Source organism: Hibiscus syriacus, unplaced genomic scaffold, assembly GCF_006381635.1.
Source record: "Hibiscus syriacus cultivar Baekdansim isolate YM2019G1 unplaced genomic scaffold, ASM638163v2 tig00018833_pilon, whole genome shotgun sequence".
NCBI classification, from domain to species: Eukaryota; Viridiplantae; Streptophyta; class Magnoliopsida; order Malvales; family Malvaceae; genus Hibiscus; species Hibiscus syriacus.
The window spans coordinates 109,583-125,651 of record NW_024062449.1 but is presented as its reverse complement, the minus strand read 5'-3'; the positions used below and the strand labels follow the sequence as shown (position 1 = coordinate 125,651).

At 35.7% G+C, this 16,069-nt stretch overlaps 3 protein-coding genes and 1 pseudogene across 3 annotated transcripts; 2 read left to right on the top strand and 2 right to left on the bottom strand.

The window, feature by feature from the left end:
• Positions 1-249: 249 nt before the first annotated feature.
• Positions 250-5,286, top strand: LOC120209418. The gene is made up of 7 exons (XM_039208437.1): positions 250-443; positions 1,617-1,658; positions 1,747-1,946; positions 2,224-2,379; positions 2,573-2,913; positions 3,787-4,297; positions 4,518-5,286. The coding sequence occupies exons 2-7, from the start codon at positions 1,654-1,656 to the stop codon at positions 5,015-5,017; spliced, it is 1,713 nt and encodes a 570-aa protein (XP_039064368.1). The 5' UTR covers positions 250-443; positions 1,617-1,653; the 3' UTR covers positions 5,018-5,286.
• A 2,245-nt stretch (positions 5,287-7,531) lies between these two features.
• LOC120209402 lies at positions 7,532-8,214 on the bottom strand (annotated as a pseudogene).
• Positions 8,215-10,447: 2,233 nt separating this feature from the next.
• LOC120209401 (reticulon-like protein B3) lies at positions 10,448-12,016 on the top strand. The gene is made up of 5 exons (XM_039208426.1): positions 10,448-10,551; positions 11,068-11,247; positions 11,334-11,478; positions 11,659-11,728; positions 11,830-12,016. Exons 1-5 carry the CDS (start codon positions 10,448-10,450, stop codon positions 11,994-11,996), a joined length of 666 nt encoding a protein of 221 aa, XP_039064357.1. The 3' UTR covers positions 11,997-12,016.
• A 980-nt stretch (positions 12,017-12,996) lies between these two features.
• Positions 12,997-15,637, bottom strand: LOC120209417. The gene is made up of 4 exons (XM_039208436.1): positions 15,342-15,637; positions 14,739-14,891; positions 14,242-14,313; positions 12,997-14,030 (listed from the first exon to the last, which is right to left on the bottom strand). The coding sequence occupies exons 1-4, from the start codon at positions 15,486-15,488 to the stop codon at positions 13,362-13,364; spliced, it is 1,041 nt and encodes a 346-aa protein (XP_039064367.1). The 5' UTR covers positions 15,489-15,637; the 3' UTR covers positions 12,997-13,361.
• Positions 15,638-16,069: the final 432 nt, after the last annotated feature.

Genomic DNA, 16,069 nt, shown 5'->3' with positions numbered 1-16,069 from the left:
AAAAAAATTAAATTAAAAATTAAACTTTAAAAAAATGGATGGACTAAAAATGATCAAATGAAAGTATAAAGGCTAAGTTAATAACTTAAATATAGTCCATGGACTAATATAAACATTTGACCACCATTCTTATCTACTTAAAATTTCCACACGAAATTAATACGTTTTCCAAATTTTAAATTTTTTTCCCTTAATTTACTATTTTACCCATAATATATATATACTTGAAAATCCTAATTCCTAACCTAATTTTTCTCCCTCTTCCCCCAAGCTCCATCTCCCACCCGCGCCTCCTTGCTGCTCTTCTTCCCAACTGTAGCTGTTTTTTTATCCTCCGCCGCTCCTTACTTCTCTCCCGACTCCGGAAACCGCCTCCGTCCAGAGAAGGTTGATTCAGAACTCGTTCAGCGGCAATTCGGCAAGGCAATAACTTCAGATTTGCGTTAGGTGTGTGTATATGTTGATTTACTTCGTTTTGTTTAGCTTAAGTATTTTCCTTTTGGCTTTATGTTTCTATTTTCTAAAGATGTTTTTGGGTTTTCAGCTGAGACAAGTTAAATTCTTGAAAAAATTCTAATTGAAAATGCAATACCCTAATATTTATGTGGTGTGTCTAAGACATGGAATCTCTTGTAACCATCATAGAAATTATTTATGAAATGCGTTAGAGAAGCGGGATCTCTGATTTGGTTCTTAGCCTTTTATTGCTGAAGTGTCTTGGTTGTTATTTCTCAGGAACGTATTGCCAAGAACCATTTAAGTAACGCTTTAAACTTCACAATCCTCTATTGTTTCTTTGTTACTTTCTCCAAGTCAACAGAATCATTTAGGATCCAATTCAGTAATATTATTACACATGGAAGTTAGAAACTTTGGCATGAGTTTGATGATGATGGCATCCATAAATGTTCACTTTCAATTATTACAATAAACTAAAACTACCCTTAAACCCCTAATAAAATAATTAAAAAGGCACTACGAGAAAAATCAAGAATCAGTCATACGAATTTATATCAACCTGGTTCCTTTCCTTTTATTTTCTCTAAAAATAGAAGATTTTAAACTACTAATTATTACCACAAATCTTGATTGGTGTTTCAAACACTAGATCGGCTGACTAAGAAGCTATATTTGGAGGCAATTCAAATTTGTCTTATCTGAGCTTCTGTCAGCTGAACTTGCCTTTTGGTCCTCCCATTCTTGACCCCTACCAGCCTTCTTTATCATCTTCAATCACACTCTCATCCATCCAAAAGAGAATACTAAATAACACCCACCTACCCTTTTCCCAAACTAACCATGAAAAACAACATATTCTCCTTAGTCAGAGAATGTTATTTTACTAAAAGAAAATTGTTTGTGATGATACAGTAGTAGCTGTTTAATAGGTGAAAATGTCTACCAATTCTAGAATGCTGTTCTCTTGATGCAATATTTTATGTAACTTATTTTCTCTCTTCAATAATTGGTTGTGGTGCCTTTTATCTTTCGCTCATACGGTTTTTATGGTTGGAATCTTATCCCTACTTTTTTTTCAATTTGTTGGTCATTGGTGTGTAATGTTTTGTTCTGAAATTGATCTTTGACATATATTCTAATAAGATATGATTTTGCAGATGGAACTGGCATTTTTATTACCTTAAAGTTGGCTTCATGGAGTAAGATTCCTTGTGCTGAACTTTGATGGCATGCTAGTGAGCTGCCCCAATTTCGTATGGAAGAATCATCTGAACTGCATGATCAGAGGGGCAGCAGTTTTCCCTTACCAAATTTGGGTTCCGATGTTGTTAGCACACCAAGAAAAGCCGGAAAAATGCTTAGTAGTAGTAGTAGTGGATTTTCTAAGAAAACACGTGTTGGTCAAATAGAAGACATTATGATTTCAACTGGAGTTGATGACGTAAAGGATAAGCCAGGGTGTAATTCTACAAAATGTAACTTATCAGGTTGTACCTTTTTTTCCCCTTGTTTGGAAATATCACATTAATTTGATGTAGATTTAATTCAGTCTAGATAATTGTCTGATCTTCAAGAAGGTTTTTGTCCCCGTAATGTTGGTTAATGGTCAAGTTGCCAGAGCTCATCTGATTCTTTTATGCTTTTGTTCTGTTGCATTTTAGTTTCCGAATATGTGGCTCCTTTTTTATAGTTGAAATTATTGGAGTCAAATGTTGGAGATTATGCTGATTGTTTGTTTTCTCTTTTTTGTAAAATACATTCCAGATAAAACACAAATGCTGAGACAAAAGAACAGCTTTAGTGGCAAGAGAGGTGACAGGAAAATTTTCAAAGTTCCTATGAAGCCGAAATCTGATTCTTTCTCCAAGAAGGGTGGTTTTGCAAGCTTTACTCTGGCCTCTGGTGGGAACAACTTCCTTGGTATGTCATTGTTACCAAAAAATGGTTTTTATTAACATGTACACTTTTTTAATGCTGGGTTTGGTACAAGCCTAACCAATTTGTTGGTGATTGGTTGTATGATATTATCTATGCATTTCGTTTAAATTAGCTACCGATTGCATGTTTCTGTCTTTTTTTTTTTGCACCATTCACCTTTGGGAACCAATTTCAGGATTGTATGGACTGAAGTCTGATGATATAAATGATGTCTCCAAGCTTGTAGAGGATTTATCATTAAATGAACTCCTTGATGGTAGATTCGAGCATCCCATTTTAGGCGGTGAGAAGGATAGGAAAGCAACTAACACAACTGAAAATTTTCTACATTCTGTTAGAAAGGTGTTCTCCATTCTTCCGCTACGAAGAGCACAATGCCACAATGTTGCGGATATAGACAGTTCTTCCCACATGAAAATGCCCTCATGTACACTGAGCTCTGTTTCTGTTCCGGCAAGTAGTGTTAATGGTGATAAAGAAGACACTTGTTCTGTAGACCCATCACCATGCAACAAGGTGAGTTTTTGAGCAGAAATCTATTATATTTGATCCTGAAATCAACCATAAATTAAGTAAAGATATCGATACCTGTGATACACAATAAAACACTCCTGCCCTATTGATAGGAGCCTTTAGTAATTTTCATCTTCCACCTTTATTTATCTCTTTAGTTTTTGCAACTTTTCCTGGTGTCAAGGTCATTTGACTATTAAGGCCATCTCCAACCCTCATCTCTACTCTACAGCATCTCTATCTCTACTCTAAAGATGAAATAATAATTCATCTCCAGCACTATCTCTACATTACCACCAACTCTACTTTATTCAAAATATTTAACTAATATAATATTGATTTTGCAAATATAAAATAAAACATATACATTTCTAATAAATGTCAAGATAAAAAACATAAATCAAACATTCATAAATAACATTGCGAAAATACAGAGAAAATTGGAGAATTAAGATCTCTTCCTTCTACAATTGGAAAATTAAGATCTTGTAATTTAATCTACTTGAATTTATTATATTATTTTTATTTTATTGTGTAGAAATTACAATAAAAAAATAAAAGATAGAATAAAGAGAAAATAATGTAACACAGAAAAGGAAAAGAAAATAAAAAAGTAAAAAAATAAAAACCAAAAATCAGAAAATAAAAAATGTAGCGCAACTACAGTGCAACGCCAATTGTAGCGTTTTACTATAGTTGGAGCACTTTCTCTACTCCAAAGTGGAGATTTTCTTTACTCCAGCGATGCGCTAGAGATGGCCTAACCATACCATGCTCAGAAATTCTTTTACATTCTGTTACGGGAAGGTTTTTTTTTTAAAATTTATGGATGCTGACAGGTCATTAACTTTGTACTTAATCTTGTTCCAATCACAGGATTCATCTGGCAAGTGTGAAATGCCTGCCAGTCCTTCGGATTTTTCATTGTATCAGCCCAAAGATATTTTACAGCGCTTGGCGTTACCTCCACCAAAAGATCTGGACTCTTTACTTCTCGATGCAACCAAGCCTTCAACATCCACAAGGAATAATTCTGATACTCGTTCAGGCAAGCAAATGCTCCGCCGAGCTAGCTTGCCACCATTTCCTTGGTCGCATACTCTTAATGGGTGCAGAACCAATCCTGATGCGGTTAAGCTCTTATCAAACAAGTGCATGTGCCAAGGGCGATGGGGAAAAGTACCAAACACTTCCAGTTCACCTGAGACTGCAACTGGTTGTTTTTCCAACTTGGAATCACTTGCCTATGATCCAAGCCTGATTCCTTCCTTTCCAAAATTTGGTAATTCAGAAGGTGAAATAGCATCGCCATCTGGTACTCTTCATTTATGTGAACAGCGTGCAGAACCTCTTGCAACTTATGCCAAGGCTTTTAATGTTCCACAAGGTAACAATTTATTGAAGGGTAGCTTCCTGTTCTGTCCCCGCCTAGAGATATGCTGATCTTTTCTGTAGAAGTTTTGGGACTAAAAAACTCTAGGTCGAAATGTAGGGCATGTGGCCTGAGATATATTTTTGCCATTCTATTGTTTTAACATAGACAAATTTATTGCCATTTCGGTTCTCTGTCTGTCATTTCTCATTTGTTGTTTCCTTTTTGGTGATAGTTGGACACTGTCCAAAAATATTGGCTGCAGCTCAAACATTATGTGACATTGCGACAAAACCCTTGAGGCAGAACCCAGATGGCATTATAAGGTGGCCAAAGAAGCCTTCACAAAAGGCCATGAAAGCTCGCAAGTCAAAATCAATTGAGAAATCGGATGGAGTATATGCGACGACTTCTTCATTGTTGGGATCTGACAAACTGTTGAGATGCGACACGGACCATATAATTCTCTCGAAAAGGCCTAAGCTCTCTGTAGTCGAGAATAAGAAGGATCTCAATCACAAAAATGGTGTTAAAAAAGCACAGATGGCTTGGTCTACACCTAAATCAAGTAGATCATCGCCTGGCAAAACAGTGAGTGATACAAGACATTCCACTGCCAATGTAGTAAAGATGCCATGTACGAATCTTCCGGCAACGGTTTTGGATAAGCCTTGCAACAGTCAACATAAGTTACGGAAGCTAATGCCCGTAGACTGGAAACGGGGGGAGAGATAGGCTCGACTAATCAAGTAATCTTTTCTTTTTTTTGATGTAGAAGTTTGCATTCCATAAATATTACTATTTATCAACCCCTCCGTGAGGCTAAATCGGTGTTCCTGGTTGTATGTAAATATATCACGTTGTAGGCTGTGTTGTTGCTGAAAAAGGGGAAAATGTTACAATGGTAGTATCAAGGGATAGTTGTAGAATACCGCAGGTGAATTCTTTGCCTTGTATATTGTATAGAGCAATTGATGAGGCAATAGAAGTTTCAGTTTCTCGCACTTTGGCTTTTGACCTTTGTTTTTCTTCAAGGGTAAACTACAAAAAAATGGTCCCTGAACTTTTAGGATACTTATATTTTGGTCATTGAGCTTTTAAAATGTGCATTACATGTATTGAACTTTTAATTCGTTTTATCACCACCGTCACTGCTGTGAACTGGTTTTGTAAAAGTTTAGAAGTTATGTGACCAAAATATAAGCGTTCTAGAAGTTTGGGATATTTTTGTAGTTTACCCTTTCTTAAATTGAGGTTGTATTATTTTATTTTAGGGTTAATTACTTTAAATATCACTCACCTTTAATCTCAGGTTCGAAAATACCACTGATGTTTCAATCTTGTAAATTTTATCACTGACCGTATGTTTCACTGCAATTATGTCACCCCGCTGTTAATGTCTTAACGGCACAATGACATAACATCTCCATGCCGTGACATTGCTATTGTGATTTTCTCACTAAAACGACGTCGTTTTAACGCTAAAAATACCCAAAATTATATTGTTTTGTTAGAATCATTTAATAAAATTTTACTTTTTATGGGATTTGAACTTGTAACCTTCGAACTAAACACCCAACCACCACACTAATTTAATAATCTGATATGTTTTTAACAAAAATAATATATTTGTTAAATTGCAGTTGTATACTTCAACGTCCGTCGATGTTCTTTGCCGCTGATGAGTTGCTCTGGGTGGAAGAGCTGACGATAAGGATCAGTCCTCACTTCATCAATAACAGTGGGTTCAAGATCTACAAAAACAGCACGAGATACGCGCTTCCCAACTCCGATTTCACTGAAAAATGTGTTGAAAGCATCACCACCGACAGTCTCGTCACCAGGCATCTGGTCACAGGCTGTTCAAAACAGAGATGCAACCGCTCATTATTCAATGACCAAAACTTAGATCTCAGAGGTAAATGTACCTAAAATTATGTTATATTTCATCCGTTATTTGCTTCCGACTAACCATTCCTACTGCTACTAAACTGCTTACTTTGGTTTCACTTCTAATTAGTTAAATAATATTTTTTCCTAAAAAGTAATATAGTGATAGTAGGAAAAGGTCTGATTCTATCGCATAAATATAATTCCTCTTACAACAAGGGATTCCTTTTCATTGTTGGATTAGAATAAAATTTTGGTATATGTATGTACATGGGTACTGTATATTCACGTCTGAAAATAAAAAGAAAATTCACCGGTATGGCAAGTTTGAAGACAATCCCGGCGTTAGTTGTTTTGATTCAATGCATTACCTTGAGTGAATCTTCTCGTATTTTGGAGAAGAAGAATAACAAAATGGATGACAATATATTTAATGTCATTAGCGGCAAAGAAGATCGACGGACGTTGAAGAAAGAGAGGGGAGAAGAAGTATACAACTGCAATTTAAGATATATATTAGTTTTGTTAAGAATATATTAGATTATTAAGTTAGTTTGGTGGTTAGATTTTTACTATTAATATTTGAAGGTATATAGGTTCGAATCCTATGGAAAGTAAATTTTATATCAAATGATTCTAACAAAACGACGTTGTTTTGAGTTTTTTTAACATCAAAAAAGTTGTTTCAAAACAACATCATTTTGGTGAGGGTTCCACTTCAGCAATGTCACGGCGCGAAGATATCATGTCATCGTGACGTTAAGTCATTAACAGTGGGGTGTTATAATTGCAGTGAAACATAAATGTCAGTGATAGAATTGGCAAAATTGAAATGTCATTGACATTTTCAAACTCGAACTTAAAGATGAATGGTATTTGAAGTAGTTAAACTATATTTTATCAATTCCTATCTCAAGACATTGTTATTCCTAATGGATATTGAACCCACTATCTCTACTATTAAAATATTATATATTTATATTAAACAAAACAGAAGTCTACTAATAGTAGAAGTGGCCAAATAGTTGATTAATCAGATTTTTTTTGATTTATTCGATTTTGACGGTTAATTAAATTTAGTTTTCGATTTTGAAAATTTAAATCGAACATGTTTTTAAATAAAAAAATCGTGTTTACATGTTTAATTAAATGAATTTAATTATGAAATTAAATATTCAAATATAGAATAGTTCAATTATTTAACTAATTGTAACATGTTCAATTTAATGGTGATAATTTTTATTTTACAAAGAAAAAAATCAAATAAGTTTATTTAGTTATTTCGATTTCAATAATAAAATTAATCCAATTTATTCGATTATTGATGATATAAAAATCAGCCCGTCAAATTCGAGTAGGTTATAATAGTCGGTCAATAAAAACCTCTACACCAAATGAAACGCCTCCTATTATTGCATCTTTCCTCTTGATCTCAGCCACTACCCTCTTTGTCTGATCAACCACTTTACACGATCGATGCGAGTACGACCCTTCGATCATATACGCGTACCCTTTTTCCGACGACCGGCACCGGTATACGTATGCGAGCACATTAGGGTTTCCATGCAAGATGTTGATGCACCTCTTTACATAGAAAATCGGCTCCTTTGTTGATGTACAATGATCACCTACTTCCCTCCGTAGACAAGCCATGAATCCAACAGTCTAAGGTTCTGTGTCCATGACACAACGCCGAATTAATCTCCGAATGTGTTTCGATAAAAACGAAGAGTCGGAATAACATAATAATTAAGTACGTACCCTGCTACGTTGCATTGCCAAGATCGATTTTCCCAAACCGTCCATAAGAACGAGTTCCTTGGGTCGACCGGTGTAGTTATCGACTCGATAAACAACATCTCCATAGGAATCAATGACACTGAACCCATTGCAGCTTATCACAAGTGATTTCCTCCACACGGTTAGTGATGTGTATGGATCGCGTCGGGTTTTCGACGATTCGGCCAAGGCCGGCCGTCCTCGACGATGTTCTTCTTCTTGGACCGATCTCGACAAGGATTTCAAGGAAAGAAACATTCTTAACATGTCTCCTTCTTTTTCTTTAAGTCAGTTGAGTTCATGGGAACGTATACTTATAGGGTTCAGTGAAGACTATAACCCCTACATTGTTGAAGTTAGTTAAGCTATGACGTTTTTTATGTGTTTTTTTTTTCCTGCAAATTGTGCAACAGACAAGCTTTTTACCCAACTCACAGTGACTCGTTTTCTAGAGGGAATTTGTCGGAAAAAATTATTAAGAAAATGATGGGGGTTTTTTTTGCTTATTTTAATACCCTGTTGTATAATCTTCAGTGTTGTTCGTCTTGGAATCTGTAACATTCACGGATTTGTAGGGTTTAGTTGGATTCCATTGGCTAAAACGCTGTGTCGACGTCAAATAAATGAAAACAAAATAGTAAACGGTGAGACCGGTGAGTTGTGTCCTTCTTGGCACATTGTTTTTCCAGTAAATCAGTCCTCCTTTGATCACCATGGTCAAAGTGCATTTGGTCATTTAGACAGAAAATATTATTATTTTTTTTTAGAAATTTTAAGTTTAAACAGTTATATTTACATAGTATATATTATCAGTTTGAAACAATGACCATTGTTTCGATCCATGATACATTATTTTTCTAAATTAAGATGATTATAAAGTAATATCTATTTTAGATAGTTTCAATCATTTGACAATGAACGTTCAATCATCTCACTATAATCGTTAGTTCTCGAGTTTATAACCACTAAAAATAATAAATATCAATTTAATTACTGAAATAATTTGATTCATCCAGTTCGTAATACGTTGATATTGAACATGATAAGTTGGCCATGGGCGGTGGCCGACCATTACTTATCTTATCAAACTTTCTGGTTCCGAATTCTGAAGCCATATTATTTCTGTCAGAAAGAAACAAAAAAATAACCTTTCAATTAAGATTCAGTAGACTCAACAAATCTTTGTTTTGTTCAAATAAAACAGGGAATCTTTTATTCGGGTTTAGATTTGTCTTTCTGGTTCCACCATTTGTTTAAAACACCCTATTACAGTCGTATCACCTCTGCCACAGATCTAGAAAGGTTGGGTAACAATTTCATGCGTACACTCACTAATAAAATATTCTTATTTTTTTATTTTAATTCTTCATCAAAAAAATTATAGGGTAAAGTATACAAATGGTATCCGGTTATAGGGTGATACTTTATTGAGTCTTTTGACTATTAAAAGTTATAAAATGGTCATTCGACTATAGAATATTATTTTGTTGAGTCTCTCTACTATTAAAAGTTACAAAATGGATTGTGATATGATAAAACTCAATACAAAAATCTCAAACGACTATCATATCCCAGTGATCATGTTAACATCCAACTCAGACGATAGACAATTTTTAACGAAAAATGACGAGTTTGAAACATAATGAATAGTCGATTTACTATTTTGTAACTTTTAATATAGTCGATGAACTTAATAAAATAATATACTATAATCATGATCCATTTGTGTACTTTATCTTAAATTATATTATAAAATCTTTAAATCTAGTTAATTTGGATCACAATTCTAAATAACTTTCACAATCTTCAATAGATTTATTTATCTAAATGAAAGGGTTACTATCTAACTTTGAGTTGAGTTCGAATATTGTTAAGCTTGATTCGATTTGAAAATTCTAAAATATAGCTCAACTCAATTCAAAAACTCGCTAGCATAAAATTTTTAAACTCGACTTGAACTCGAAACCTTGAATTGGAGCTTGTAAAAGCTCGAAATGAAAAAAAATCTTATTGTATTATATTTTTGAGTTGTTCGTAATATTTTCGAGTCAAGTATCAAGTAACTCATGTCGACTCATTAAGAACTAGAGTAGAGATCGAGTCGAGTTTTTATCGAGTTTTGACCAAATCGATCTCGAATAACTCGTAATTTGTCTCGTACCATTTACTACCCTAATCTATCTCCGTCAAAATCAAACGGCCCGTTAATCCTCTTACCAATGAGACGAACGTACGTCCCATACATTTAGCTTTTTCAGATTTCGGCTTTTCATTACAAAAACACTCAGATTCAACGGTACAGATCAAAACATTGATATTAAACGGCCCTGATTAAATCTATTTTGCCACACCAAAGCAGCAGAGCGTAGTGAGCACTTAGCAGTAAAAGCTAAGAAGATTCCATTTTTGCTTTTTTCTCGAGCTTCACGTTCCTTGTGCTTTTCAATTTCAAATTTCTTCGAAACGAGTAGTTAGGGGTTTAGTGTTCAAAGGAAAATGGCGGAGCACGAGGAAACGTTGATGGAGAAGATAGCTGAGAAGATCCATGGCCATGAATCATCATCGCGGATTCCGACGACGATGAGCCATCGGAATCGTCGGTGAAGGCCAAAGTTTCCCGCCTCTTCGGAAGAGAAAGGCCCGAACACCACGTTTTCGGTGGGGGCAAACGTATGTTACTAAAACCTCTTCTTTTTCATTTCTTGAGTTTGTTCCATTTGAGTTCCTTTTTAGAAATATCGACTGTTTAGATACTTTATTTCCGTTTTAAATCGTAGTTAGATCTGTTTCAGTGGTTTAGCTCAAGCTTCGGATTTTTGCTATGATTGATGTTGTTTGAGCTTAATTATGGCTTTTGATCTGTTATTATCTGTTTTAGCATGAATAATGAAGCCAGGCATTTTCTAGTTCATTAAGAGAATTGATGGGGTTACATCTAGTAAAGTTTACTTCTTTTGCTTCATGAGAGCAAAAAAAATTCCGGGATTATCTTAAATTTTACGCTAATCGTATTATTATTGATACTTTTAAGTGATTCTCATCCGTAATTATTGTCACTTGCCTCAATTTCCTATCGTGTAATGCATACTCATGTAGTGAAATTGTATGTGTAACAGTCGCCGACATTTCCTGTGGAGGAACAAAAAGGTTTCGGCCGGAGCCCTTGGTGTTGCAACTGGGATTTGGGCGTTGTTCGAATTGCTAGAATACAACCTTCTCACTTTAGTGTGTCACTTGTCGATACTTGCTCTTGCATTACTTTTCTTGTGGATGAATGCTGCTACCTTCATCTACAAGTAAGCTGTTGGTTCTGTTGTCTGCTTTTGTGGTTATATTTGGATTCAGGTTTCTTTTTGTTCATGCTAATGTAAATTGTTTTGAGTACGTCTCCACCGCTTATTCCCGAGGTTCACATACCTAAGGACCCTGTTTTAGAGTTTGCAGAAGCACTTAGGTTTGAGATCAACCGGACTTTTGTTGTTCTGCGGGATACAGCATCGGGGAGAGATCTTAAAAAGTTCCTCTCCGTATGTTGTTTACTTGTTTACTAGATTTCTGACAGAGCATGATTCAATTCTTCATCGAACTCGTAATTAATATAGTGATGCAATGGCTGCATACATGTTTGCTGTCCTCAGTTCCTGAAGATTTTATTGGTATTGTTCTGTTTCCGACAATCGTATTGGAATGTCGTCGTGATTTTTCAGGGGATTGCTGGCTTGTGGGTCTTGTCTATTGTGGGAAATTGGTGCAACTTCTTGACACTTTTCTACATAGGTATCGGAGTTGCCTTCAAGCGCTTTGCCCCTTTGTGCTCCCCTCCTTTACCTTATAAGCATTGTGATTCTCTGATTTACTTTAATGGTTTTGCAAAACAGTCTTCGTGCTACTTCATACTGTAGCTGTGCTTTATGAGAAATACGAGGACAAGGTCGATCCATTTGCCGAGAAAGCAATGCATGAAATTAAGCAGTATGCAGTCTTTGATGCAAAAGTTCCAAGTAAGATTCCGAAGGGGGCATTGAAAGAAAAGAAGAAGGATTAAATTATCCGGCCAATAAGTTGCCGTTGGTAGGTTCCGACATACTTATGGTAGATGTGTTCACAATGCTGATGAATATGGGATCCTCTTTTAAATATGGGTTTTGCCACATGGTAACCTTTTGTGACAATATGTTATCATATTTCATGTTGATTGGTGCATTGGGTTCAATCTGCCTGGATTCACTTTGCTTTGAGTTCCCTGAAAATGGTAGTTTATAACACAATGCTTGAAAGAAATGAAGTGGGTAATATATCTCTAAAATAACCCACCAGGATTTTAGAAAAAACTTAGAACATGAGAGGAAAAGTTCACTGTATCGATTTCATCGGTTCTGATTCTCCGGTAGCAATTTCTGTACTTAGGAGATTATTGGTTCCAGCGATCACTATCTGCATGCTAAGCTACTCAAGTTCTTAATTAGAGCAAAAGATTGCAGATGTGAAACGTAAAGAGTAGATAATTATGTAGTTAAGTGCTATTGGTGAAAACTAGTACCTCCCGCTCAAAACGCTTGATGATGCTTCATCGAGGACGGGGATATTTTTTTTCTCCGTCCTATCCATGTTGATGCCAGCTGATTCAACCGAAACCATTTGCTCTCATCCGAAGCCATCCCCGGGTCAGATTTTTTTAAAGCCCAAAGTTGCATTTTTCCTGAATTTTCGTTTCGGAAACCAAATAGGAAATTCCTATCAACCTCTTGCGAGATTCCTTCTGTTCAGACTCGGTACACGTACGTATACCCCTTTCAGGGTTTATATTAGATGGTGACTTTTTGAGGGTGATGTTTCCATAGAAATAAGTCGCCGGAAAAGGGAGGAAACAGCCGAGGAAGTGTGGATTGAAAGAAGCGGTGTTTCCAACATTATTTTTCTATTTATAAGACTCAAAGCCAATACCTCGTTAGCACCTACATATTCAGTGATCAAGAAAATAGGCATTGACCCTGCATGAGTAAACCTGCAATTCCAAGATGGAAGATTGCATTTGGCCAAAGTGAAATATATGATCTTCATTCTCTCTGTTGCTTCTTTTACAGTTTCCTTGTAAAATCAAAGACGAACAGAATCGATGAAGGCAATTTCTCTTAAGCTATGCTGGATTCAACTTAATGGCCTATCAACATGCTACATTATGGCTGTCCCTTGTTCCCATATGTAATGGGATAAGGGGAACATGCTACATTATGCATGTTATAATTTAGTTGATGGGACTTGTACAAGTTTTCTAGGCATTCAATTGGTATTGAAGATACGGTGAAATAGATCGTCAAGAAGTATACCCTAGAGAATTGACCTGAAACGTGTTTTCCTGTCCCGTACGGTCGATCCAAAATAAAGCTGATATGAGAAAACAGAGGCGGTGTCATCTCATTAAATCCAAGAACACAAAGCCATTCCAGAGGCTGTGTAGGAGAATAGATGACAATAGATTTCTCGACCGAGCAAAGATGACACCCATCACCATTCCGAGGAAAATAAGTGGCAACATTCTCTGTACATTAAAATGTGCCAGAGCAAAGGCAACTGAACTCACGAGTATGGCGCACCAAACGGGCATGTACTTCGTCAATGAAGGGAGAAGGAAACCACGGAAAACAATTTCCTCCCATACAGGAGCACAAACAGAAACTACTACTGCATATAATGCCATGGCTACTGGATCCCTTGCTAAAATTGACTGCTCGACACTTGAAAGGGTTGCGGGTGTAGAAGGCATAAGGGGCAATAAGCTGAGGTTGAACTGTGATAATCGGTTGACGACTGGAAACATGAGGCATCCCAACATAACATCGAAAAGCCACTTCCCTCTCAAGCTAAATTTAAACCAGTCTGATGGTAGGGGATGAAACCGAGACAGACAGCGGTGGAGTATCGCAATCCCGGCAAGGCCTTCAGTTACATCGGTCACAAGGCTGAATAATGCTTGTCCTCTGAATGTTAAGGATTCCTTGCTGAACCCTGACATGTGAGCAGCAAAAGGAATCATCCAAGACCCGATGAACCAGAATGCAGCTACCCAGAGAAGCATAACCTATGCGAACAAAGAAAATATTATTATGCAACTGATTGACCCGTCTGTAATTCATCCAGAGTTTGAATGAGACAGTAATACAAGATGCCATTACTCAGTTCAATCCATCTTTATAGTCTCTAGTGGAAATGATCAGGATTGGTTCATGCATGTAATACATCCAAAGTAAAACAATCTGATCATTTCAAGTAAAGCAAGCTAACAAACCAACCTGCAGAATGGTCTCTGCTGTCCATGGTACGGTCCACCTGCTACCAACCGCCCCCAATACTGCATCAGCAGCCTGCAAAGAGATTAGCAAACATGTTGACATGTTTGAAAATTATAATTTTATCTACATTAATAATCCATTTGAGTTTCTAAAAAGACAATGAAAAAAATAATTAAACGTCTCGGTCCCAATTTAATCACTTGAAATAAAAGAAATGAGAGAAGTAGGATCACCGGCATTATACGTGTGAAGATTGAATGTCCACAAACGAGCAACATTCAAATTGCCTCCGATGGACATAAATACAATACAAGACTAAACTTTAGTTAACAAATTAATTGTTGAAACCAATGAAGAGACTGATTGTAATAGACTCAATGAACGACCGATAACAGAAAACAGGCATACAGATTAAACTGAAAGTACAATCTATTGCACATGTAAATAAATAAACATTAGAGGTTCATTAACCTGAACTAATTAAAGGAAAATATTACCTCCTGGAGAGTTGATTTCCAATCTCTTCTGCCGGCACTAGGCTTCTTGAATTCAGGTTGTACTAATTCTTCGGACAGAAAATGTTCTATATTTTCAGATTTTGGGTTTTCCGGGGAGAACCCCTCATGCCTAAAGCATGAAATTTTCCAGTTCTGCAAATTGAAAAAAAAAACCAAACCAAAAAACACCTGTGAATTAATAGTATAGATGGCATAGTTTCAATAACATAACCACAATAGACGAGATGCTTAGTTGAACTCTAAAACTCAACCAATTAATATAGCAACTAAATTTCCATATCAACGCCTAAGCAGACTAATCAAGTTTCCAGATACATAATTCCTTTTCCCCCATTTTCTCACCAACCAAGCAGAACCTAAATAACTGTAATGCAGCTTCAGGGTCAAAAAACAACTTTTAAACAAAGCTTGCGTTTAGATTCCAATTTTGTAACTTCTTCCCCCATTTTCTTGTTAGCCAGACATAACCCATTTCAAAATTCCAACTTCGGATTCTCAAAAACAAAAATTTAGCATGGGAAAGAAATTAGCGAAACAGAAAACATAATGCAAAACACAAAAATGCTTATGCATTAATCTAACCTCATTTGAGAGCTTGGGAATAGGTTGAAAGATCCGAGAGCTTTGGTCTAGAGAAAAGGTATAGGGCCGGTTCGGAACCCGAAATTTGAATAGAGGAGCAAGAATTGGGCGCTGAGAGAGGGAGTGGGAACAGTAGGAACTCAACATGCGGCCCTAATTTCAATAACCGTAATGATTTGCATTAAAAACGCACACTTTTACGTGTAATTTGGGAATTGTAAATCAAAATCCCTAATTTGAGATTTTTCGTTTCGATTCAAGTTTGGTAGAGTGGTTTTTTCTGGTACAGAGGATTTCGGGGAGTGTTTGGAAACGGTGAATTTATTATTCTAAGTAATGATAATTTCGGGAAATTTCCACACATTTTCTTTCTGAAAAATAATAAATTTTCTTTGTGGACCTTTCCACGTCGAATTTCAATGCGTTCCGTCCAAAAGTCAATTGGGTAAAATGTACGAGAGGTCCAAAAGTGATGCTTAAATAATTATTTTAACCATTGAGCTTTTCTAAATTATAAGATAATAATTAAATTTATCAAATTATTACAAAACGATTACCATGATACTTTTATAATCATAAAGTTCAAGATAGTTATAGTTCAAGAAATTTAATGATCATTTTATAATAATTCAATAAATTTAATGACTACCTTGTAACACAATGATGATTTTATAAAATTTAGAAATTTAATAACTAAAAAGATCATTCGAATATAACTAAAAAGATAA